This window comes from Pseudophryne corroboree, chromosome 6 (genome assembly GCF_028390025.1).
Source record: "Pseudophryne corroboree isolate aPseCor3 chromosome 6, aPseCor3.hap2, whole genome shotgun sequence".
NCBI classification, from domain to species: domain Eukaryota; kingdom Metazoa; phylum Chordata; class Amphibia; order Anura; family Myobatrachidae; genus Pseudophryne; species Pseudophryne corroboree.
In genome coordinates this window covers 696,321,698-696,349,360 of record NC_086449.1, presented here as the reverse complement: position 1 = coordinate 696,349,360, position 27,663 = coordinate 696,321,698, and the positions used below count along the sequence as shown (strand labels likewise).

Genomic DNA, 27,663 nt, shown 5'->3' with positions numbered 1-27,663 from the left:
TCCTAATTGTTACGAGTATACTACTATCTCTTTATCAACCAGTGTACAGTGCGGTAGTTCACGGCTGTGGCTACCTCTGTGTCGGCACACGGCAGGCAGTCCGTCCGACCAGAATTGTATTATTTATTATTATATACCTACCACCTAACCGTGGTTTTTTTTTTCATTCTTTATACCGTCATAGTGTCATCCTAATTGTTACGAGTATACTACTATCTCTTTATCAACCAGTGTACAGTGCGGTAGTTCACGGCTGTGGCTACCTCTGTGTCGGCACACGGCAGGCAGTCCGTCCGACCAGAATTGTATTATTTATTATTATATACCTACCACCTAACCGTGGTTTTTTTTCCATTCTTTATACCGTCATAGTGTCATCCTAATTGTTACGAGTATACTACTATCTCTTTATCAACCAGTGTACAGTGCGGTAGTTCACGGCTGTGGCTACCTCTGTGTCGGCACACGGCAGGCAGTCCGTCCGACCAGAATTGTATTATTTATTATTATATACCTACCACCTAACCGTGGTTTTTTTTTCATTCTTTATACCGTCATAGTGTCATCCTAATTGTTACGAGTATACTACTATCTCTTTATCAACCAGTGTACAGTGCGGTAGTTCACGGCTGTGGCTACCTCTGTGTCGGCACACGGCAGGCAGTCCGTCCGACCAGAATTGTATTATTTATTATTATATACCTACCACCTAACCGTGGTTTTTTTTTTCATTCTTTATACCGTCATAGTGTCATCCTAATTGTTACGAGTATACTACTATCTCTTTATCAACCAGTGTACAGTGCGGTAGTTCACGGCTGTGGCTACCTCTGTGTCGGCACACGGCAGGCAGTCCGTCCGACCAGAATTGTATTATTTATTATTATATACCTACCACCTAACCGTGGTTTTTTTTTTCATTCTTTATACCGTCATAGTGTCATCCTAATTGTTACGAGTATACTACTATCTCTTTATCAACCAGTGTACAGTGCGGTAGTTCACGGCTGTGGCTACCTCTGTGTCGGCACACGGCAGGCAGTCCGTCCGACCAGAATTGTATTATTTATTATTATATACCTACCACCTAACCGTGGTTTTTTTTTTCATTCTTTATACCGTCATAGTGTCATCCTAATTGTTACGAGTATACTACTATCTCTTTATCAACCAGTGTACAGTGCGGTAGTTCACGGCTGTGGCTACCTCTGTGTCGGCACACGGCAGGCAGTCCGTCCGACCAGAATTGTATTATTTATTATTATATACCTACCACCTAACCGTGGTTTTTTTTTCATTCTTTATACCGTCATAGTGTCATCCTAATTGTTACGAGTATACTACTATCTCTTTATCAACCAGTGTACAGTGCGGTAGTTCACGGCTGTGGCTACCTCTGTGTCGGCAGTCGGCAGGCAGTCCGTCCATCCATAATTGTATTATTATTATAATATATACCACCTAACCGTGGTTTTTTTTTCATTCTTTATACCGTCGTCATAGTGTCATACTAGTTGTTACGAGTATACTACTATCTCTTTATCAACCAGTGTACAGTGCGGTAGTTCACGGCTGTGGCTACCTCTGTGTCGGCAGTCGGCAGGCAGTCCGTCCATCCATAATTGTATTATTATTATAATATATACCACCTAACCGTGGTTTTTTTTTCATTCTTTATACCGTCATAGTGTCATCCTAATTGTTACGAGTATACTACTATCTCTTTATCAACCAGTGTACAGTGCGGTAGTTCACGGCTGTGGCTACCTCTGTGTCGGCAGTCGGCAGGCAGTCCGTCCATCCATAATTGTATTATTATTATAATATATACCACCTAACCGTGGTTTTTTTTTCATTCTTTATACCGTCGTCATAGTGTCATACTAGTTGTTACGAGTATACTACTATCTCTTTATCAACCAGTGTACAGTGCGGTAGTTCACGGCTGTGGCTACCTCTGTGTCGGCAGTCGGCAGGCAGTCCGTCCATCCATAATTGTATTATTATTATAATATATACCACCTAACCGTGGTTTTTTTATACCACCTAACCGTGGCAGTCCGTCCATAATTGTATACTAGTATCCAATCCATCCATCTCCATTGTTTACCTGAGGTGCCTTTTAGTTCTGCCTATAAAATATGGAGAACAAAAAAGTTGAGGTTCCAAAATTAGGGAAAGATCAAGATCCACTTCCACCTCGTGCTGAAGCTGCTGCCACTAGTCATGGCCGAGACGATGAAATGCCAGCAACGTCGTCTGCCAAGGCCGATGCCCAATGTCATAGTACAGAGCATGTCAAATCCAAAACACCAAATATCAGAAAAAAAAGGACTCCAAAACCTAAAATAAAATTGTCGGAGGAGAAGCGTAAACTTGCCAATATGCCATTTACCACACGGAGTGGCAAGGAACGGCTGAGGCCCTGGCCTATGTTCATGGCTAGTGGTTCAGCTTCACATGAGGATGGAAGCACTCAGCCTCTCGCTAGAAAACTGAAAAGACTCAAGCTGGCAAAAGCACCGCAAAGAACTGTGCGTTCTTTGAAATCCCAAATCCACAAGGAGAGTCCAATTGTGTCGTTTGCGATGCCTGACCTTCCCAACACTGGACGTGAAGAGCATGCGCCTTCCACTATTTGCATGCCCCCTGCAAGTGCTGGAAGGAGCACCCGCAGTCCAGTTCCTGATAGTCAGATTGAAGATGTCAGTGTTGAAGTACACCAGGATGAGGAGGATATGGGTGTTGCTGGCGCTGGGGAGGAAATTGACCAGGAGGATTCTGATGGTGAGGTGGTTTGTTTAAGTCAGGCACCCGGGGAGACACCTGTTGTCCGTGGGAGGAATATGGCCGTTGACATGCCAGGTGAAAATACCAAAAAAAATCAGCTCTTCGGTGTGGAGGTATTTCACCAGAAATGCGGACAACAGGTGTCAAGCCGTGTGTTCCCTTTGTCAAGCTGTAATAAGTAGGGGTAAGGACGTTAACCACCTCGGAACATCCTCCCTTATACGTCACCTGCAGCGCATTCATAATAAGTCAGTGACAAGTTCAAAAACTTTGGGTGACAGCGGAAGCAGTCCACTGACCAGTAAATCCCTTCCTCTTGTAACCAAGCTCACGCAAACCACCCCACCAACTCCCTCAGTGTCAATTTCCTCCTTCCCCAGGAATGCCAATAGTCCTGCAGGCCATGTCACTGGCAAGTCTGACGAGTCCTTTCCTGCCTGGGATTCCTCCGATGCATCCTTGCGTGTAACGCCTACTGCTGCTGGCGCTGCTGTTGTTGCCGCTGGGAGTCGATGGTCATCCCAGAGGGGAAGTCGTAAGCCCACTTGTACTACTTCCAGTAAGCAATTGACTGTTCAACAGTCCTTTGCGAGGAAGATGAAATATCACAGCAGTCATCCTACTGCAAAGCGGATAACTGAGTCCTTGACAACTATGTTGGTGTTAGACGTGCGTCCGGTATCCGCCGTTAGTTCACAGGGAACTAGACAATTTATTGAGGCAGTGTGCCCCCGTTACCAAATACCATCTAGGTTCCACTTCTCTAGGCAGGCGATACCGAGAATGTACACGGACGTCAGAAAAAGACTCACCAGTGTCCTAAAAAATGCAGTTGTACCCAATGTCCACTTAACCACGGACATGTGGACAAGTGGAGCAGGGCAGGGTCAGGACTATATGACTGTGACAGCCCACTGGGTAGATGTATGGACTCCCGCCGCAAGAACAGCAGCGGCGGCACCAGTAGCAGCATCTCGCAAACGCCAACTCTTTCCTAGGCAGGCTACGCTTTGTATCACCGCTTTCCAGAATACGCACACAGCTGAAAACCTCTTACGGCAACTGAGGAAGATCATCGCGGAATGGCTTACCCCAATTGGACTCTCCTGTGGATTTGTGGCATCGGACAACGCCAGCAATATTGTGTGTGCATTAAATATGGGCAAATTCCAGCACGTCCCATGTTTTGCACCTACCTTGAATTTGGTGGTGCAGAATTTTTTAAAAAACGACAGGGGCGTGCAAGAGATGCTGTCGGTGGCCAGAAAAATTGCGGGACACTTTCGGCGTACAGGCACCACGTACAGAAGACTGGAGCACCACCAAAAACTACTGAACCTGCCCTGCCATCATCTGAAGCAAGAAGTGGTAACGAGGTGGAATTCAACCCTCTATATGCTTCAGAGGTTGGAGGAGCAGCAAAAGGCCATTCAAGCCTATACAATTGAGCACGATATAGGAGATGGAATGCACCTGTCTCAAGTGCAGTGGAGAATGATTTCAACGTTGTGCAAGGTTCTGATGCCCTTTGAACTTGCCACACGTGAAGTCAGTTCAGACACTGCCAGCCTGAGTCAGGTCATTCCCCTCATCAGGCTTTTGCAGAAGAAGCTGGAGGCATTGAAGAAGGAGCTAACACGGAGCGATTCCGCTAGGCATGTGGGACTTGTGGATGCAGCCCTTAATTCGCTTAACAAGGATTCACGGGTGGTCAATCTGTTGAAATCAGAGCACTACATTTTGGCCACCGTGCTCGATCCTAGATTTAAAGCCTACCTTGGATCTCTCTTTCCGGCAGACACAGGTCTGCTGGGGTTGAAAGACCTGCTGGTGACAAAATTGTCAAGTCAAGCGGAACGCGACCTGTCAACATCTCCTCCTTCACATTCTCCCGCAACTGGGGGTGCGAGGAAAAGGCTCAGAATTCCGAGCCCACCCGCTGGCGGTGATGCAGGGCAGTCTGGAGCGACTGCTGATGCTGACATCTGGTCCGGACTGAAGGACCTGACAACGATTACGGACATGTCGTCTACTGTCACTGCATATGATTCTCTCAACATTGATAGAATGGTGGAGGATTATATGAGTGACCGCATCCAAGTAGGCACGTCACACAGTCCGTACTTATACTGGCAGGAAAAAGAGGCAATTTGGAGGCCCTTGCACAAACTGGCTTTATTCTACCTAAGTTGCCCTCCCACAAGTGTGTACTCCGAAAGAGTGTTTAGTGCCGCCGCTCACCTTGTCAGCAATCGGCGTACGAGGTTACATCCAGAAAATGTGGAGAAGATGATGTTCATTAAAATGAATTATAATCAATTCCTCCGCGGAGACATTGACCAGCAGCAATTGCCTCCACAAAGTACACAGGGAGCTGAGATGGTGGATTCCAGTGGGGACGAATTGATAATCTGTGAGGAGGGGGATGTACACGGTGATATATCGGAGGGTGAAGATGAGGTGGACATCTTGCCTCTGTAGAGCCAGTTTGTGCAAGGAGAGATTAATTGCTTCTTTTTTGGGGGGGGTCCAAACCAACCCGTCATATCAGTCACAGTCGTGTGGCAGACCCTGTCACTGAAATGATGGGTTGGTTAAAGTGTGCATGTCCTGTTTTGTTTATACAACATAAGGGTGGGTGGGAGGGCCCAAGGATAATTCCATCTTGCACCTCTTTTTTCTTTTCTTTTTCTTTGCATCATGTGCTGATTGGGGAGGGTTTTTTGGAAGGGACATCCTGCGTGACACTGCAGTGCCACTCCTAGATGGGCCCGGTGTTTGTGTCGGCCACTAGGGTCGCTAATCTTACTCACACAGTCAGCTACCTCATTGCGCCTCTTTTTTTCTTTGCGTCATGTGCTGTTTGGGGAGGGTTTTTTGGAAGGGACATCCTGCGTGACACTGCAGTGCCACTCCTAGATGTGCCCGGTGTTTGTGTCGGCCACTAGGGTCGCTAATCTTACTCACACAGTCAGCTACCTCATTGCGCCTCTTTTTTTCTTTGCGTCATGTGCTGTTTGGGGAGGGTTTTTTGGAAGGGCCATCCTGCGTGACACTGCAGTGCCACTCCTAGATGGGCCCGGTGTTTGTGTCGGCCACTAGGGTCGCTTATCTTACTCACACAGCGACCTCGGTGCAAATTTTAGGACTAAAAATAATATTGTGAGGTGTGATGTGTTCAGAATAGGCTGAAAATGAGTGTAAATTATGTTTTTTGAGGTTAATAATACTTTGGGATCAAAATGACCCCCAAATTCTATGATTTAAGCTGTTTTTTAGGGTTTTTTGAAAAAAACACCCGAATCCAAAACACACCCGAATCCGACAAAAAAAATTCGGTGAGGTTTTGCCAAAACGCGGTCGAACCCAAAACACGGCCGCGGAACCGAACCCAAAACCAAAACACAAAACCCGAAAAATTTCCGGCGCTCATCTCTAATAATTTCTTGGAGTTCTGGGTACCAAGCTCTTCTTGGCCACCCGAAACAATGAGTATAGTTCTTACTCCTCTCCTTCTTATTATTCTCATTACCCTGGGTATGAGGCAGAGAAGGGAACACATACACCGACTGGTACACCCACGGTGTTACCAGAGCGTCCACAGCTATCGCCTGAGGGTCCCTTGACCTGGCGCAATATCTTTGTAGCTTTTTGTTGAGGCGGGACGCCATCCTGTCCACCTGTGGCCTTTCCCCACGGTGAACAATCATTTGGAAGACTTCTGGATGAAGTCCCCACTCTCCCGGGTGGAGGTCGTGTCTGCTGAGAAAGTCTGCTTCTCAGTTGTCCACTCCGGGAATGAACACTGCTGACAGTGCTAACACATGATTTTCCTCCCATCGGAGAATCCTTGTGGCTTCTGCCATCGCCATCCTGCTTCTTGTGCCGCCCTGTCGGTTTACATGAGCGACCGCCGTGATGTTGTCTGACTGGATCAGCACCGGCCGGTGTTGAAGCAGGGGTCTAGCCTGACTTAGGGCATTGTAAATGGCCCATAGTTCCAGAACATTTATGTGTAGGGAAGTCTCCTGACTCTTCCATAGGCCTTGGAAGTTTCTTCCCTGTGTGACTGCCCCCCCAGCCTTGAAGGCTGGCAACCGTGGTCACCAGGACCCATTCCTGTATGCCGAATCTGCGGCCCCCTAGAAGATGAGCACTCTGCAGTCACCACCACAGCTACACCCTGGCCCTTGGAGACAGGGTTATCCGCCGATGCATCTGAGGATGCGACCCGGACCACTTGTCCAACAGATCCCACTGGAAGATCCTTGCATGGGACTTGGCGAATGGAAATTCTTCGCAAGAAGCTACCATCTTTCCCAAGGCTCGCGTGCATTGATGCACCGATACCTGTATTTGTATTAGGAGGTCTCAGTCTAGAGACGCCAACTCCTTGGACTTCTCCTCCGGGAGAAACCCTTTTTATCCTGTTCTGTGTCCAGAACCATAGCCAGGAACAGTAGACGCGTCATAGGAACCAGCTGCGACTTTGGAATATTCAGAATCCAGCCGTGCTGTTGTAGCACTTCCCGAGATAGTGCTACTCCGAAGAACAACTGCTCCCTGGACCTCACCTTTATAAGGAGATCGTCCAAGTACGGGATAAGTACTTCGGCCATTACCTTGGTAAATACCCTCGGTGCCGGGGACAGACCAACGGCAACGTCTGGAATTGGTAATGACAATCCTGTACCACAATTTTGAGGTACACCTGGTGAAGAGGGTAAATAGGGACATGCAGGTAAGTATCCTTGATGTCCAGTGATACCCTGAAATTTTCCAGGCTTGCAATAATCGCCCTGAGCGATTCCATTTTGAACTTGAACCTTCGTATATAAGTGTTCAAGGATTTCAATTTTAGAATGGGTCTCACCGAACCGTCTGGTTTCGGTACCACAATCATTTTGGAATAGTAACCCCGGCCTTGTTGAAGGAGGGGTACCTTGATTTCACCTGCTGGAAGTACAGCTTGTGAATTGCCGCCAGTACTACCATTCTCCGAGGGCAGCAGGCAAGGCTGATGTGAGGCAACGGCGAGAGGGAGTCGTCTCGAACTCCAGCCTGTATCCCTGTGATACTACTTGCAGAACCTAGGGATCCACCTGTGGGCAAGCCCACTAGTCCCTGCAGTTCCCGAGACGCGCCCCCACCGCACCTGTCTCCACCTGTGGAGCCCCAGCGTCATGCGGTGGACTCAGAGGAAGCGAGGGAAGATATTTGATCCTGGGAACTGGCTGACTGGTGCAGCTTTTTCCTTCTTCCCTTGTCTCTGTGCAGAAAGGAAGCACCTTTGACCCGCTTGCTTTTCTGAAGCCGAAAGGACTGTACCTGAAAATACGGTGCTTTCTTAGGCTTTTGTGAGGAAACCTGAGGTAAAATTTTTCTCTTCCCAGCTGTTGCTGTGGATACGAGGTCCCAGAGACCATCCCCAAACAATTCCTCACCCTTATAAGGCAGAATCTCCATGTGCCTTTTAAAGGCAGCATCACCTGTCCACTGCCGGGTTTCTAATACCCTCCTGGCAGAATGGACATTGCATTAATTCTGGATGCCAGCCGGCAAATATCCCTCTGTGCATCCTTTATATATAAGACAACGTCTTAAATATGCTCAATGTTAGCAAAATATTATCCCTGTCTTAGTGTATTAATATTATCTGACAGGGTATCAGACCACGCTGCAGCAGCACTATTTATGCTGAGGCAATTGCAGGTTTCAGTATATAACCTGAGTGTGTAAATACAGACTTCAGGATCGCCTCCTGCTTTTTATCAGCAGGTTCCTTCAAGGTGGCCGTATCCTAAGACGGCAGTGCCACCTTTTGACAAACGTGTGAGCGCCTTATCCACCCTAAGGGATATCTCCCAACGTGACCTATCCTCTGGCGGGAAAGGGTACGCCATCAGTAACTTTTTAGAAATTACCAGTTTCTTATCGGGGGAAACCACGCTTCTTTACACACTTCATTCATTCATCTGATGGGGGAACAAAACACTGGCTGCTTTTTCTCCCCAAAAATAAAACCCCTTTTATGTGGTGCTTGGGTTCATGTCAGAAAATGCGTAACACATTTTTCATTGCCGAGATCATGTAACGGATGTTCCTAGTGGATTGTGTATATGTCTCAACCTCGTCGACACTGGAGTCAGACTCCATGTCGACATCTGTGTCTGCCATCTGAGGTAACGGGCGTTGTTTGAGCCCCTGATGGCCTTTGAGACGCCTGGGCAGGCGCGGGCTGAGAAGCCGGCTGTCCCACAGCTGTTGCGTCATCCAGCCTTTTATGTAAGGAGTTGACACTGTCGGTTAATACCTTCCACCTATCCATCCACTCTGGTGTCGGCCCCACAGGGGGCGACATCCCATTTATCGGCCTCTGCTCCGCCTCCACGTAACCTTCCTCATCCAACATGTCGACACAGCCGTACCGACACACCGCACACACACAGGGAATGCTCTGACTGAGGACAGGACCCCACAAAGTCCTTTGGGGAGACCGAGAGAGAGTATGCCAGCACACACCAGAGCGCTATATAATGCAGGGATTAACACTATAACTGAGTGATTTTTCCCCAAATAGCTGCTTGTATACATATATTGCGCCTAAATTTAGTGCCCCCCCTCTCTTTTTAACCCTTTGAGCCTGAAAACTACAGGGGAGAGCCTGGGGAGCTGTCTTCCAGCTGCACTGTGAAGAGAAAATGGCGCCAGTGTGCTGAGGGAGAAGCCCCGCCCCTTTTTCGGCTGACTTTCTCCCGCTTTTTCTGGAATACTGGCAGGGGTAATTTTACATCTATATAGCCTCTAGGACTATATATGATGTAGATTTGCCAGCCAAGGTGTCATATATTGCCCTCAGGGCGCCCCCCCAGCGCCCTGCACCCATCAGTGACCGGAGTGTGAGGTGTACATGAGGAGCAATGGCGCACAGCTGCAGTGCTGTGCGCTACCTTGGTGAAGACCGAAGTCTTCTGCCGCCGATTTTCCGGACTCTTCATGCTTCTGGCTCTGTAAGGGGGACGGCGGCGCGGCTCCGGGAACGAACACCAAGGTCGGGTCCTGCGGTCGATCCCTCTGGAGCTAATGGTGTCCAGTAGCCTAAGAAGCCCAAACTACCACCTGTTAGGTAGGTTCGCTTCTTCTCCCCTTAGTCCCTCGCTGCAGTGAGTCTGTTGCCAGCAGATCTCACTGTAAAATAAAAAACCTAAATATACTTTCTTTCTAGGAGCTCAGGAGAGCCCCTAGTGTGCATCCAGCTCAGCCGGGCACAGAAATCTAACCTAGGTCTGGAGGAGGGTCTTAGTGGGAGGAGCCAGTGCACACCAGGTAGTCCTAAAGCTTTCTTTAGTTGTGCCCAGTCTCCTGCGGAGCCGCTAATCCCCATGGTCCTTACAGAGTCCCCAGCATCCACTTAGGACATTAGAGAAAAAAATTTGTTGTACGTGCCGAAGCCAGTGGCTTCATCCGCTTCACTGGCCCCTGCAGTGTAATTTCACCGGACATCCCTAGTAACCTGGGGGGTTACTCAGATGTCCAATAGTTACACAGTTGATCCGATGCTGTGTCTTCGGCGGCAGCAGCGGATCACAGAAGCCAGCAGTGGGCATCTGTTTACTTAAGACATTTTCTGCGGCTTTTACATATTTTAGCAAAGCCACTGCGGCTGTGCAATAGTGTAAACTTCTGAAACTGCCCCAAAGTCATCATAATAAACCTTCTATAAATCACCAATTAGTTTGTGTTGCTCCATTAGTACAATTAGGCCCTGAAGCAACTGCGCTGAAAAATGCATTTTGCACCTCTGAGTTCAACATCAAACTGAAAATGAGCCCCATACAGTTCACAATTAAAAATACCTTTTAATCCATGTTTCAGACAATGCTCCATCACAAAAAAAAATTGCTGCAGCGGCGGGTAATCAGAATCCAGACTTCTACCCAGATTAAGAGCGGACTGGATCAATACTTTTATGCTGACCTTCATCATATTCATTAAGTTGGCACGCTCCTCCATCTTGCTACCTCTATAAAATACATATAATTAAAATTTGGGCTGTTTCAGTTGATTAACACAAACAAATGTGAAAGATGTTTAAAGTAGAAAAACAACGCTAATAATACCCCTTTTACACTCGCAGGCTCGGGTCATTCCCGGGAATGTGTCCCGGGATACATTCCCGGGAATGACCCTTTTACATTCGCGGCCTGACCCGGCATATTGCCGGGTCGGTGACGTCACCGCTGACTCTACCGGAGGCGCAGCTTGGAGATAATCTTCTCCAAGCACCACCTCCTCCTATGCAGAGAACGGGTGCCGGGTCTCCTTGACCCGCTATACCCGTTCACACTGCACAGCTTCCCGGGACGGTCCCGGATTCAACCCAGGTCAAGACCTGGTTTGAAATCCCGGGATGCTCGTCCCGGGAAATTGTCCCTGTACCCTTTCACGCTGAGAAAAATCCCGGGATGATGCGCATTCATGTGCAATATCCCAGGATTTTTTTGCGAGTGTAAAAGGGGTATAAATCAACATGCATTAATAAAGGGCCTAATTCAGACCTGATCTCAGCAGCAAATTTGTTCTCTAATGGGCAAAACCATATGCACTGCAGTAGGGGCAGATATAACATGTGCAGAGAGAGTAATAGCCACTACACACTGGCCGATTGCCGGCAGAATCCCCCCGTCACCCAGACCCATAGCCCTGCATGCTAATATGGACGAGATCGTCCATATTGGCTTGCATGTTTAAACAAGCCGGCACCAACGATGAACGAGCACGGGGCCGCACATCGTTCATGCCTACACACTGAAAGATATGAACGATATCTCGTTCATATCTTTCAGTGTAATCGGCCAGTGTGTAGGGCCCATTAGATTTGGGTGTGGTGTGTTCAAACTGAAATCTAAATTGCAATGTAAAAATAAAAGTAGCCACTACTGTATTTAGCCTGCACAGAAACAATATAACCCACCCAAATCTAACGCTCTCTGCACATATTATATCTGCCCCCCTGCAGTGCACATGGTTTTGCCCATTAGAGAACAAATTTGCTGCTGCGATCAGGTCTGAATTAGGCCCTATGTCTCCTCTCCTCCCTCTTACATAATAATCTATTACCAAAACCACGTTGGACATTGACATTAATAGTTAGAATAATGAACTTAGCCACAGTATTATAAGTGGGAGGTGGTAGCATACCGCTAGCAACAGAACTCTCTGGTGCACTAAGGATATCTACATTATACCTGTGAGACTAAACAAATTATATGAGATGGAATCATTAAAACACAAATGTGGATGGTGAGAGTATGCCTACAGAATAACATTGATTTTATTGTTATGTTTATTTTAAACCACTGTGTTAACTAATAAATTGATGAGCGCTCTCTAATTGAGTAACCTGTACTACTCGATTTTTTTATGTTAATTATCTTTATGACTGCCAAGTCATTTGGGAGCAGCTTAGAGAAGAAAAAAGGAAACTACTAATGTGGAGACCTTCCTTTTTATAATAATGCCATACAAACCCAAAGAAGCTAACTACGTCAGGGTGGGCGCCCTGTGGAACCCAGTGTACCTCACAGAAAGAGATTTAACCATGGTAAGTCTACCATAAATCTCCTTTTCTGCAGCGGGGTACACTGTGTTCCACAGGGAAAACATTGGGGATGTCCTAAAGCAGTTCCTCAAGGGACGGGATGCACCTTAGCGAGTATGAGTACCCGGCGTCCAAAGGAAGCATCCTGAGAGGCGGAACTATCAAAGGTATAGAACCTAATGAATGTGTTCACTGAGGACCACGTAGCCGCCCTGCACAATTTTTCTGCAGACGCGCCACGGCGGGCCGCCCAAGAAGGTCCAACAGACTGAGTAGAATGGGCCTTAATAGCAGCAGGAGCCGGGAACCCAGCCTGCCAATAAGCTTCTGCAATCACCATTCTAAACCATCTGGCCAAGGTTTGCTTCTTCGCAGGCCAGCCACGTTTGTGGAAACCAAACAGGACAAAAAGTGTATCTGACCTCCTGATAGCGGCAGTCCTCTCCACATAAACACGGAGAACCCTTACCACATCCAAAGACCGTTCTTTGGAGGACAAGTCAGAAGAGATGAAGGCCGGAACCAAAATCTCTTGATTTAGGTGAGAAGATGACACCACTTCAGGCAAACAACCGGGACGAGTTCGGAGAATTGCGCGGTCACGATGAAATATCAAAAAGGGCGGACGACAGGAGAGAGCGCCCAAATCCGAAACCCTTCTGGCAGAGGCAATGGCCAATAAGAAAAGGACCTTAGCCGTAACCCATTTAAGGACCACTGACTCAAGAGGTTCAAACAGAGACTCTTGCAGGGCATTCAGGACACCAGACAGATCCCATGGAGCCACAGGAGGGATAATAGGGAGGCTGAATCCGCAGTATGCCCTGAATGAATGTATGAACGTCAGGAATAGAAGCTATTTTTCTCTGAAACCACAACGACAAGGCAGCTATGTGAACTTTGAGGGAGGCCAGACGAAGTCCTAAATCCAGGTCTAATTGCAGAAAAGCCAGAAGTCTGGAAGTACTAAACTTGTAAGCATCATAATTCTTAGCAGCACACCAGGTGAAGTAAGAATTCCAGACCCCATAATAAATCTGTGCAGAGGCCGGTTTGCGGGCCTTTAGCATAGTTTGGATAACCGCCTCAGAGAAACCTTTGGCCCTCAGGAGTGAAGCTTCAAGAGACACGCCGTCAAAGCCAGTCTGGCCAGGTCCGCGTAGACATAAGGGCCTTGAACGAGGAGGTCTGGGCGTTTAGGAAGGACACTATCGATAAGACCCTGCAGGTCTGAGAACCAATGCCGTCTGGGCCACGCTGGAGCAACTAGAACTTCCGTAATACCCTGGACAGGAGTGACACTGGAGGGAACACGTAGGGCAGCCGAAAGTTCCATGGAATTGCCAGTGCGTCCACGAACGCTGCTTGAGGATCCCTAGTTCTTGATCCGAAGACCGGACCCTTGTGATTGTGTCGAGATGCCATCAGGTCTACATCTGGTAGGCCCCACTTGTCCACTAGGAGTTGAAAGACTTCTGGATGAAGACTCCACTCTCCGGCGTGCACGTCCTGACCACTGAGGAAGTCCGCTTCCCAGTTGAGGACCCTCGGAATGAACACTGCCGATATAGCTGGCAGATGGCGTTCCGCCCAACAAAGGATTTTTGACAGTTCCATCATTGCCATGCGGCTTCGAGTGCCACTTTGATGATTTATATAAGCCTCCGTGGTGGCGTTGTCTGACTGTACTTAAACAGGCCTGTTCCGTATCAGAGGCAGGGCGAGAGTCAAAGCATTGCACACTGCCCGCAATTCCAGAATGTTTATCGGGAGGAGAGATTCCTCCCTGGTCCACCGACCCTGGAGAGAGCGTTGCTCCAGCACTGTGCCCCAACCCCTCAGACTGGTGTCTGTAGTCAGGAGGACCCAGTTGGGAATCCGGAAGGGACAGCACCTGGGCAACTGCTGGTCCTGTAGCCACCAGGTCAGTAACAGACGAACCTCCGGAGTCAAGGAGATCATTTGAGACCTGATCCGATGAGGCAGGCCATCCCACTTGGAAATGATTAACCTCTGTAGAGGGTGGGAATGAAATTGAGTGTACACTACAATGCCGAACGCCGACACCATGAGGCCTAGTACTTGCATCGCCGAGTGTATCGACACTCTTGGGCGAGAGAGGAAGCATCTTATCCTGTCCTGAAGCTTCAGCATTTTCTGTGGAGACAGAAACAGTCTGACTCTGTGTGTCCAGCAGTGCCCCCAGGTGCCCATGCTCCGAACAGGGACCAGCGAGGAATTCTTCCAGTTCACGAGCTACCCATGGGCTTGTAGGAAGTTTACAGTCAGTTGTAGATGACTGAGGAGGACATCTTGGGAGTTCGCCAGGATCAGCAAGTCGTCAAGATACAGCAGGATCCTGATTCCCTGATGACGCAGATGAGCCGTCATCACGGCTATAACCTTGGTGAAGATCCGAGGGGCCGTGGTTAGTCCAAACGGCAGAGCCTGGAACTGATAATGAATGTTGCCATTAGCAAACCGCAGATATTGCTGATGCGATATGGCAATAGGCATATGCAGCTAGGCATCTTGTATATCCAGGGATACCATATAATCTCCGGGTTCCATGGCCAGTACAATCGAGCGCAGCATTTCCATACGGAACTTGGACACTCTCACAAATTTGTTCAGTGATTTGAGGTTGAGTATAGGCCGGAAAGACCAATTGGGTTTCGGGACAAGAAACAGGGTTGAGTAGTATCCTCCGCCTCTCTGGGACAGGGGTACCGGCACTACCAGGAGGGAACGCACAACCAGGTGTAGAGCTTGCGCCTTCAACGGGTCCGAAGGGATAACCGTCATTCAGAACTTGAAAGAGACTGCGTACCCGTGAGACTTCTCGCACCCATGCGTCTGAAGTGGTCATTATCCATACCTGGGTGAATTGCAGAAGTTGGCCTCCCACCCTTGGATCCCCCAGGGGGAGGCCCGCCCCGTCATGCAGCAGGATTGTCTTGTTTGGAAGCAGGCTGACGGGCAGTCCAGGATTGTTTTGCTTTGGGCTTAGTGGTTTTGGGAGCAGGAGTTTGTCTCGGGCATGCCTGACCTTTTGCTTTTCCTTGAGTTTGAAAGGAAAGAAAAGTAGTACTCTTTGCCTTCGGTGCAGAAGGATTAGTATTTGGGAGAAACGCAGTCTTAGCAGCCGCTAAGTCAGTCACAATCTTATTCAGATCTTTCCCAAACAGGATGTCTCCCTTAAAAGGCAGTACCTCTAAGGTCTTTTTGGAGTCCAGGTCCACCTTCCAGGACCTCAACCACCGAATTCGGCGAACCAGGATGGACGTAGTCGATGCCTTGGCCACCATTACACCTGCCTAAGAGGACGCCTCCTGAATGTAGTGGGAGGCGGTGGCAATAAGAGACAGATATTGTCTGGCAGCGTCAGAAATATCCTGGGGCAGCTCTTCCTCTATTGCCTGAACCCATACTTCAATTCCTTTTGCGGCCCAGGAGGCTGCTATAGTGGGTCTATGTACAGCACCTGTAAGGGAGTAAATAGACTTCAGGCATCCCTCCGCACACTTATCTGTCGGTTCCTTCAGTAAGGTGACAGTGGGGATAGGTAGAGTAGATGACACCACAAGACGTATGTCAACCAAATGGTCAGAATGTGGTAAGACTACTTTAGTTACCTTCTGACGTTTAAATTTATCAGGTTTCTTAGACACAGTAGTGGGATTTACATTATCATTGATTTGTAGAATCAGCTTAATAGCCTCCACTAGGTCAGGGACATCAACTTGCGTTGTAGTTTCCTCGTCAGAAACGACTATATCAGTATCTGACGGATCAGTATACTCCCCATCCTCATCAGAAGGATCATCTGAGATATTAGTGGATAGTGAGTAGGCTCAGATGACCCCTTGACCGCAGAGGGACGTAGGGTAGGTTTTTGTCTAACCAAAGACTGATTCAATTGTTGTATCTGGGTAGACAGAGTATCCGACGAGGGTGGATTAACCATAGGGACAATATGTGGATGCAATGGCACAGGAGGTCCCCTTGGGGGTGTAAGGCGTGTCACAAGCGTATTAAGCATATTTGAGAACGCCGCCCAAGGTGGCTCCTGATTGGCTACAGGAGCAGCGGACTGACTGGTAGATGTATGGCACATATTACACAGACCATCATTCAAAGCTTCCCCCTCATACAAATCCCTGACGCATGCGCTGCATGATACAGGAGCATCCGCGGATTTCCCGCCCTTTGTGTTAGACATTTCAATGAATGTAACCGCAGAGCGTATGAGTACGATACAGCCAGACAGAGTACAATACCTGCGAATAAATCCCCTAGTACGTGACAGCGTACACAGTACACAACACCAGCGTCTAAATCCAGTACTATGTGTACACAACACCAGCAAATAAATCCGGTATGATGTGACTGAGTACACAGTAGAATACACTTAACGGTAAATACTGTGCAGCACTATATACGAGACCCTGACGCACCTAGTCCTAGGGTACAGAATACAGTGATAGATACACAAAGTGAAATCCCCACGGCAGATACAGGCACACACAGTCACAGTGACAATGCAGATAATTATTTTAGTCAGACAATAAAACTGCACTGGACTAGAATATATATAACAATGCGTGATCTGAGACCGGATGTATATATCAGAATACTCATACAATATATTCTGGTAGAGGTACACTTGTTCTTTACTAACGCTGTCTTAAAAGAACATGTAGAATACTTAAGTGTCTGTAGAATAACAGCACTGATAAATCAGGCGGATTTACAGAGGAGACCTTGCCCTGCAGTCCCAGAGACCAGTCGCAGCTACTGTAAGATGGTGACCAGCGTCTCAGTCAGGGAGAGTGTGAGGCAGCTCCAGGGCGGGAACACCAGCAGTAGATGGCGCCCGAAGCTGGGGGAGGCGCTACAGGTCAAGCGTCTTATCCCCTATGCTGGTCCTCACCACCTGGTACTATGGAGCCTTATTAAACATGGATAATGTATTATCCAACCTGTGCTCCCCTACCCTGGTGGATATAGTGGGGTCCCTGTACGGCCACAGTGTCTACGCCAGCGTCGCGGCTGGAACGCGATTTAATGGCGGGTCCCACCTGGGGGACCCTCTTACCTCCTCCCTTAGTAGCAGCCACGCGATCCAGGAGAGCGTCTCCGGTGGTGTGCCTAGGAACTGGAGCGCCTCCGCCGCAAGTACACAGGGACAGAGCCAGCAGGAGTATGCGATGCCGCTGGGGAGGTGATGGAGCCGCAGCACAGTATGTCACACTGACATATGAAGTGCTGCAGCCCTTGAAGTCTTCTAAATAGCTTTTTTCAGGGCTACCCCTGTTAAATGACCTGCTTATGCAGGCACCAACTCTAAAACTGAGCTCACAGTGCCTGGAAGCGGGGTTATATAGAGGACGCCCCACAATGCATCCTGGGACAGTCTAAAGCTTTAGCCCAGAGGTTCCCAAACTGTGTGCCGTGGCTCCCTGGGGTGCCTCTGGACACTTGCAGGGGTGCCCTGGGTTGGTGGTCCAGGACCAATTCAAATTATTCATGGTCAATATAATAGGCAAAACCAGTGCTGGTGGCTGCCAGTCATAAAATATGTGGCCAAACAGAAGCAAATCTTGTCCCTCACCACACAACTGACCCTAAGGATGACATAAAAACGCGATCTACTTAATGTAATATTTCTTTCTAAATTTCTCAATAAGAAATTTTTGGCCTAGGGGTGCCATGAAAAAAAAGTTCTGATGTTCTAGGGCGCCGTGATTCAAAAATGTTTGGAAACCACTGCTTTAGCCTGTTGGTGCTTCTGGATCAAGATCCATCTCTACACCCCAATGTTTTCCCTGTGGAACACAGTGTACCCCGCTGCAGAAATGTAAATAAAAATAGCTCAACTGTGTTATTTACAGACAATGAAACAGTGAAGATAAATACTTTGATTGTAGTTTAGATTTTAAAATGAGCTTACACAGGGCATGTATATCCAGCCATGCAGCCTGACATACAGGCAGGACAGCATCACATGATACTAGTAGAGTGCAGACAGCTGGTATCACACACTCACACTGCACATCACCAATGTACTAACGATGTGCGACCACTGTGGACAACATATGAAGAGGACTAATAAGGCAACCATGTCTAGTAACCCAGAAATAACAACTCCCATCCATAACTGCTGGGAGCACAGTCTCATGTACGGGAAACTTCCTGCAGCTGCTGGCCCTGCAATGAAGCCTCATGTAAGCCCGCAGCCCGTGCAGCTACGAGGCTGCGCAGCGTTACTGACCTGGGAGTATCGATTCCTGAGAAGCTATAGCATCATACACGTAGGGAAAGCAGCCCACTGATCCTCAGCAGCAGCCATTACAGGGATCAGTGGGGAAGTAGCACAGACTACAGCCGCCGCCTCCTCCCATACGCATCACTTGTCTATGGTCTCCTGCGAGGGACAATCCTTCATGTGGTTACAGTGTAGCCAGGAGAACTGTACCGGCTACTGCCGGCTATGTAATTGCAAGCGTTACTTTCTTCATTTGTGTAGTATTTAGTGCAGGAAGAGACCATCTGTGTGTTATTGGTGGACACGGGGAGAGGGATAAGGAGCACTGATTCTATGGAGGCTGAGAAGATGGAGGGATTAAGAGCAGACTGAGGATTTTGCCTTAAATTCCATATTTATTTATTTATTTATTTATTTATTTATGTGATTATTTATGTATGTGTTTGTTTACTATCGTTTATTACATATGGAAATAGTAGTATCTTATTATACTATATTATAGACAATTCTTAAATATGTCACAATTATGGAAGAATGATTGGGGAAAAAATAGACGTGAAGTAGAATCATTATGGTGTTTTTCAAAGTCAGTCTGAATTGTAAGCACTATTTGTGTTTGTTTTTTTTAAAGTCACATCTCAGTGAACTATTCCCAGGGAGTCATATCTGCAAAACACCAGCTGCAACTCCCTCCCCTTGTCCTGCTTTGCTGAGATGAGATGGGATTGTGACCGGAGGGAATGGTATCGGGATCCCGACACTTGGGATGTCGGCAGTCAGAATACCAACAGCGCCATCCCGACGCTCAGGATCCCGACACCTACTAGGTAAGTATGCTGTCCCTCTCTTCCTACCCCTGACCCTCCTCTCCCGCAGCCTGACCCTAACCCTCTCCCCTTCCCTGCAGCCTAACCCACCCCGGTGGTGCCTAACCGTAAGGGGCAACGCTGTGTGGGTGTAATGTGCAAGGGGCATTGCTGTGTGGGCGTAATGTGTAAGGGGCACTGCTACTGTGTGGGTGTAATTTATAAGGGGCACTGCTACTGTGTGGGCATAATGTGCAAGGGTCACTGCTACTGTGTGGGCATAATGTGCAAGGGGCACTGCTACTGTGTGGGTGTAATGTGTAAGGGGCACTGCTGTGCAGTGTAATGTGAATTAGGGGTACTATTGTTTGGCCATGCCCATTCCCCATGAGACCACTCACTTTTTCCAGCATATGCTCTCCCTAATTAAATTAAGGGGAGGGGGGGGGGGGGGCACCTATGCACTCTCTGGCACAGGGCACCAACATCTCTAGTTATGGCACTGTTCAGCTGTTTACTATATAATAAATGGGTGTTTTTCACAGTTGTTGGGTAGACAGTCATCATAGCAGGTTTGCTGTCACCATTGTCCACTGTTATATGTACAGCAGAGTGAGAGCTGACACAAGTAAGACCCCTTCAGGAAGCTGTTTTTGAGTCTTTTTGGCAGCCATGTTAGTCTTTTTTTTTCTTTCTTTTTTTTAACAATAATTTTTATTGAATTTTATCATTATATTCTCGGTAGCATACAACAAATCAAATACAATCAAACAGGAATTGAAAGATGGTAAAAGAAAAGAGGAGGAGGGGGAAGAAGGGGGAGGGAAATGCCAGACCTAGTCTATAACTGTAAGAGAAATGACGGACAAAGCCGCCACATAAACATGGAGTCAGGGAATATGATAACAAGGTGTCATATGTCTATTCAGAAACAATAGCAGTATCACAGGGGTTTTCCACAGGGGAATCCAGAACCGTATAGTCTATGGGCGCACTGTAGATGACGGAATGTCCCATGCGCTCACGGAACTCACTCCACTTAAACCACTGCATATGACTGGAGGAGGCAGAGGGGGAATATGACGTTTCTGCCGTTTCAAATAAATAGTGTCTGTGGACTTTATCTAAAATAGCCGTAAGCGTAGGAATTAAAGGAGATTTCCACAGATGGGCTATGGAGGCCTTGATAGCAATTAAAATATGTCCCATGAGGTACCCATCTCCCTGGGATAGTAGCCCCGGGATAAAAGTGAAACAAAGCCATTAAGGGGTCCGCAGGGACAGTAGATCCCAATACTTCACTAATCATCCAAAATACTTCCCTCCAGAGCGGCCGCACGGCAGGGCAAGCCCAAAAAACATGATAGATATCTCCAATTGAGGTACAGTCCCTCCAGCAAAACTGGGAAACTGTAGGCCAGATCTTATGCAACCGCTCTGGAGTGAAATAGGCTCTGTGGAGTAGCTTAAAAAACATCTCCGAATGGTGAACACATTTGGAAACCGTATAGCAAGTGCGGAAAATGACATCTGTTAATACCCGGGAGAGTTCCCTCTCCCATTTAACCATAGAGGGTAGTCTCCCATAAGTCCGTCCCAACAGTATAAATTGATACCAACAGGAGATAGTACCTCTCTGGGCTGATGATTTAAGTTTAGACAACAATAGGGGAGGGCAAGCTAAATTAGCTCAACTGGAGATACTTATAAAAATCCCGAGGTGAAATATTAGCCGTACTCTGGAGGTGTGAAAAAGGAACTAGACCCTCTACTCGAAGCACATCTTTCAAAGAAGTCACCCCCATTTCAGCCCATGTGTCTAGGATTAAAGAAGGTATCAGGGCAGCTATGGTAGATAGGGACAGTTCTGAAAAGGGTAGAGAAATCTCTGTTTGAGAGGATATAAATTTACGCCAAATCTGAAGTGTTGTGGCTATCGCCTTACAGGTATGAGTCTGGCGAGGAGCCACCGTAACAGGTAACCATAGAAGATCGGGGAGACTAAAGGGGGACACCATGCAACCCTCAATAATGGCCCACTGTTTAGGTGTCCCTGATAGGATCCAGTCTTTAACTTGACTCAGTATACAGGCTGATTGATAAGCCTCGAGATCTGGGAAGGCAGCACCTCCCCTAAGTTTCGGAAGGGAAAGGGTATGTCTAGCAATTTTTGGCTTAGAGCCTTTCCATATGTAGTTGATTAGAGTTTGATCAAACTTGTGGAGTAGAGGCTTGGGGATAAGTCTTGGGATAGTTCTGTAAAGAGACCTTAACTTTGGCAGCAGCACCATTTTAGCGGCTGCTATACGACCCAACCAGGATACTTCATGTAGCATCCAATCTTTACTCAGAGTTTCAAAGGCCTGCAATAGCGGATTATAATTGCAGTCGATCAAATCACGTTCTCTTGCTAGGTTAACACCTAAGTATTTGAGAGATTTAGACTGCCACGTATACCTGAAATCAACCTGTAATTCCTGTAATACGTCTGTAGAAATATGTAGAGGGAGGGCCTCAGTTTTGGAGGTATTCAACTTATAATATGACACCTCGGAAAACTGCTTCAAGACTCGGTGTAGAGCGCGGAGAGAAACCTCCGGTCTCGTTAAACATAAGAGGATTTCATCCACAAAGAGACAGATTTTGTGAGAAACATCACCAATAATAGGAACATGAATGTCCGCTGTCATCCTTATCTTCTCCGCCAAGGGTTTAATTGCTAAGGCAAATATGATAGGCGACAACGGACAGCCCTGCCTCGTACCATTGGCGATATCAAAGCTAGCAGAAAGGCATCCGTTAACCGAAACCGTTTCCGAAGGGGAAGAATACAAGGCAAGGATAGAGTCCAAAATATCTCCACTAAATCCGAATCAACGCAACGCAGCCTGTACAAACCCCCCAGTGAAGCCTATCGAATGCTTTTTCGGCATCCAAAGAAAGAATTAGAAGAGGGGACCCAAGAGAGTCACAGTAATCCATTACATCTAAAACCCGGCGAGTGTTGTCTGGAGCCTGCCTGCCCGGAATGAACCCCACCTGATCTGGTTTAATAAGTTGGGACAGAAAGGAGCAAATGCGATTAGCGATCATTTTTGCATATATCTTGACATCCGTGTTTAGCAAAGCTATAGGTCTGAAGTTCTGTACTGAGGAAGGGGATTTCCCAGATTTAGGAATGGTCCCAATTCGTGCATTGAGCATTTCCTTCGGGAAACGCCCAACCAACGTGGCCTCGCCAAACACGGACGCCAGTACTAGCTCTGCTTTAAAAGATTTATAAAAGTAAGCAGGGAACCCATCTGGGCCAGGGGCTTTATCGGATGGAAGCGAGTCAATAGTTGCTACTATTTCATTTGTAGTCCAAGGGTAACTTAGGGACAGGCAGGCTGCGGAGTCTAACGAAGGAAGGGATAAGGATTGCAGGAAAGCAACAATATCTATCTGAGAAGGTTGGGGGGTGTCTAAATCATCCCGGAGATTATAGAGGTTAGAATAATATTCCGCAAATGCGTTAGCGATTTGGTGTGGGTCAGATATTTTAGCGCCTTGAGAATTAAAGACATGGCGCACGCTCTCCCTCACTTTTTGTCCCCTTAATTTACTAGCCAATAATCGACCAGCCTTATTGCCAAAGGCATAGAATTTCTGATTCAGTCGCGCTATATTACGCTGCACTTCACGCAATGAAAAGGAATTAACTTGGACATTCCAGGGGGCGTGGTTTAGCAGCCTGTGTGGAAAGACGTGCTGTCCAGGGGCTCCCGCTATATCCCTGTATAATACTATTTATATATCCCTGCGCTCCGATCCCTCACAATCAATCTCCCCCCTCCCTACCTCCAGGAGTGCAGTGACTGCGGAGCCGGGAGAGGCACTAGGCCTCTCTGCAGGTTGTGGCCTACCTCCCCCATACAGCCCGGGACCTAAATTTTCGGGCCCACCTGCTGGAGGCTCTGTTGGATCCCTCCGGCCCGCCTGACCCCCTCCGGGACCCAGCAACACCCGGACCAACTACCGCTGCACTCACCGCCAGTGGAGCGGCTCGCTTCTGCCTGCTCTGGTCCCTCGCGGCAGCCGCGGCTCTCCCCGCTCCCTGGACGGGACGGGCGTCCGCCGTCTTGTTTCCGGAGGCCTCCTCCGCTACCTCATCTCCCGGCGCCGCACCTCGGGTGGTGCTGCCGGGTACGGACGGCCCTGTCTCTGGGGAGATCCGGAGAGTGTGCCCCGACTCCCGCCCACGGCGATCCGCAACGGGACCTGGCGAAGCCTGCAGCCTGGACCGAGGGTGACTGCTGAGGGGAGGTAAGCTTCACAGCAACAAGCTGGTGCCCTCAGCGCTCCCCAGTTCCTGCTCCCCGATCTACTTTGCTCACCCCAGCCAGCAGACACCACTGAGTGGTGCTGCATCAGACCACCCAGGCAGACCAGGGACACCAGAATCCCCCTGCCTTTGCCACATACTGCTCTGGATTATGAGTTGCATTGCACTCTGGCCCCAGATCCACGTCTGCACCCCGGCCTTTATTTCCACCCCAGTCTCCCACATGTTCTACTGCCTCCCCAACCCCTATAGCTGATCCCAGGTGGTGCACGGGGAACACCAGTAGAGCTCTAGAAGATACAGGCACACCCGCCCCCTGGAGGCCGTTGCTTCCTCTCCAGCTAATCGGAGGCTCCCGTGAGTGCGACGGACAGCCCACGCTCCCTGACCCCTACCTCACGTACATCTGGACCTCCAACACCCGGTAGAGCCGTGCGTGCTTTACAGCTCCACACCAGCTACCTGGCGGAGAGCATCCCCACACACAGCAATGCTCAGGAACCCCACAACTGTTTGAGACGGCTACCAGTCCTCATGTTCCAATGATCACACCATAACTCAGCCCTCCAGTGGTTCTTTCTCCGGCTGTCCGGTAGCTCTACTTCATCAACCTACTCCAGTGCTTTGTTTAATCCTCCCTCATTCAAACTCATCTGCCGAGGTACAACCATGTCTAAATCCAACCCGAATACCAGAAGACGTGCGGGTACAGATATTACCCAACATTTCACTAAAACCGACAAGAGTGACAAGCCCTCCCTACCCTTAGGCCCTCCCTCTCCTAGCCTATCCTCATCCGATAGAGATGACCCATCCTCCTCATCCGTTATATCGACCAAAGAGGATATCAGGGCCTTGCAATCGCTCATAATGGACTTCAAAGAATCGCTGGAATATAAATTGGACAGAGCGGTCATCTCAATTAGATTGGACATCTCAGCCCTGTCTTCCAGAACCTCTAAATTGGAATCCAGACAAGATGTTCTACAAAAGGATCACATAGAAACTGTCAGGGATATAGATCACCTTATCCAGGATATATTGGAGCTGCGTGCCAAAAACGAGGATCTGGAAAATCGCGAGAGGAGAAACAATCTCCGAATCCGCCACATCCCAGAGTCCATTCTTCCAGCGGCTCTCAAAGCATACCTACAGAGGCTGTTCTCCTCCCTAGTACCAAGTACGAACCCGCAGGATCTGCCCTTGGAAAGAGCTCACAGGGCCCTCCGACCTAGACCTCGTGATGGCGATCCCCCTAGGGACGTTATCATGCGCTTTCTCAGCTTCAAAGACAAAGAGTTGGTTCTCCTCCCGACCCGGGGCAAGCCACACATAATGTTTGAAGACTCTAAGCTGCAGTTCTTTCAAGATTTGGCCCCCTCTACCATACTTAAAAGAAGAGAACTCAGGGACTTAACCTCCGCACTCCGCACACGCGGGATCCGCTACCGCTGGGGATTCCCCTTTAAACTTCTGGTCGACTACAACAGTAAAACGATTGTCATCAAAGACCCGAGAGAAGGAGGAGACTTCCTGTCACACCTGGAGGACTCAGACCCGCCAATCGGGCAGAATTCTGACTCCTGTCCGCCCTGACCACTTTTACACCAGCGGTTACGTGGACACTCTTCTCGTTAAACTGCTCTAGTACCCATGTTGACTATTTTACCTATCTCAGTTTCTCATCCTGGTTGCTCCGTATGCCTACTGTGTATTACTTGCCCTCACTTTTCTCAGCCTACCTTGCTAACCCCACCACTCAAAGCCCCGCGGCTATATCTATTTTATTAGGTCTGCCCACGTGGCACTTGCTACCACATATCAGCTGCTAATGCATACTTTATAATTGTGTACGGGCGCCAGGATGTTTAGTTTAAAAATTTCTAGTAAATTTGTTTCTATTACCACGGTATTACTATTACTGCAATCAATGGCCCTCATTCCGAGTCGTTCGCTCGGTATTTTTCATCGCATCGCAGTGAAATTCCGCTTAGTGCGCATGCGCAATATTCGCACTGCGACTGCGCCAAGTATCTTTGCTATGAAGAAAGTATTTTTACTCACGGCTTTTTCATCGCTCCGGCGATCGTAATGTGATTGACAGGAAATGGGTGTTACTGGGCGGAAACACGGCGTTTTATGGGCGTGTGGCTGAAAACGCTACCGTTTCCGGAAAAAACGCAGGAGTGGCCGGAGAAACGGGGGAGTGGTTGGGCGAACGCTGGGTGTGTTTGTGACGTCAAACCAGGAACGAAAAGCACTGAACTGATCGCACAGGCAGAGTAAGTCTGAAGCTACTCTAAAACTGCTAAGTAGTTTGTGATCGCAATATTGCGAATACATCGGTCGCAATTTTAAGATGCTAAGATACACTCCCAGTAGGCGGCGGCTTAGCGTGTGTAACTCTGCTAAATTCGCCTTGCGACCGATCAACTCGGAATGAGGGCCAATGTTTGGTTCTGTATACCACTCCCCTGTTAAATGTTCTTCACACACTGGTTCATACGCCTCACAGCCTCTACTGTAAATTTCACATAGACCACCACTGGAGGGACGTGTTCCCCCACCACCTTTACTTACCACACAAGCTCACACTAATGCATTCTAGTGCCTCGACCCGCCTTTCCCCTCCGTGGAGGGAGCACGATCGCTACCCGACGCTCCTCCACTTCGGATCCTTTGATCCTACTTCCTGTGCCTGTTCCTTCTCGCTGGTCGTAAGGAACCCCTGCACAGACTCCCCCCACCCCCACCTTTTTTTTTTTTTCCTTTCTGACACCTCTCTTCTGTACCTATCTCCTCCTTCTCCCTCCCTCTTTTTCCTCCGTTGAGTCGGGGTCCCTCCCTCACTCTCGCCCCCCCCTTTTTTATTTTTATTATTATCTCTTTCTCTCCTACTTCCCTCTTCTTTGCCCCTTTTAAGCAATATTTAAGATGCCCCTGGTCTTGGCGTCCCTGAACGCCAAGGGTCTCAATACCCCTCAGAAACGTTCGTCCCTGTTTTGCTCTCTTCAAGCTCTTAAAGCGGGAATAGTGTTCATTCAAGAAACTCACTTTAAATCCCGGTCACATCCAACCCTGGCTACTAAGCGCTATCCAATGGCTTTTAACTCCTCAAGCCAATCGAAACACAATGGAGTGGCCGTTTTGATTCATTCCAAAATCCCATTCACACTACACTCATCCCACACAGACACTGATGGCCAATATATCATTCTGACGGGCACACTCGGACAATTAGAATGCACGATTGCCACTGTTTACACCCCCAATTCCGGGCAACCCTCTTTTTTCAATTCTTTCTTCGCAGATCTGACTAAAGTCAGAAAAGGTTATTTAATATTAGGGGGGGACTTCAACACTGTTCCAGACATCGACCTGGATAAATCTTCTGGTCAGTCCCGCCCCCAGCGCGACTCGTCCTCACGTTCCTTAAACAAACATATCCATGAATCTGGCCTCTTCGATGTATGGCGGGCCCTCAACCCAACTGCTAGAGACTATACCTTCTTCTCGATCCCGCACCAATCCTACTCTCGAATCGATCTTCTTTTTTTTTTGTGGCACACAGGCCTCCAAGCACGTAACGGACTCCTCTATTATTACCAACCCTTGGTCAGACCATTCCATCATCACTGCCACCTTTGACATTCTTGACAACTCGCCCCAATTGGCGATTAAACGAGACACTTCTGAAAATCCCTAAATTCCAGGAAAAAATTTATCGCTGACTATTTCTCCTTAAATATCACTGATTCTTCTTGCACCCCATTAATCTGGGAAGCTCATAAAGCCGTCATCAGGGGGCACATTATTAGCTATGCGTCACACAGGAACAGGGAACGCAAGCAAAAAATATCGTCCCTCACAGTTG

General features: G+C 48.2%; 1 protein-coding gene across 1 annotated transcript in view; it reads right to left on the bottom strand.

Moving 5' to 3' along the window:
• Positions 1 to 18,815, bottom strand: part of LOC134933252 (RUN and FYVE domain-containing protein 1-like) — a 180,436-nt gene extending 161,621 nt beyond the window's left edge. Inside the window, exons 1-2 of the mRNA XM_063928320.1 lie at positions 18,666 to 18,815; positions 10,647 to 10,813 (exon numbers count right to left, since the gene is read on the bottom strand). Of these exons, the coding sequence (XP_063784390.1) occupies positions 10,647 to 10,803 (157 nt within the window). The 5' untranslated portion in view covers positions 10,804 to 10,813; positions 18,666 to 18,815. The remainder of the gene's footprint in view (positions 1 to 10,646; positions 10,814 to 18,665) is intronic.
• Between the last annotated feature and the right edge of the window lie 8,848 nt (positions 18,816 to 27,663).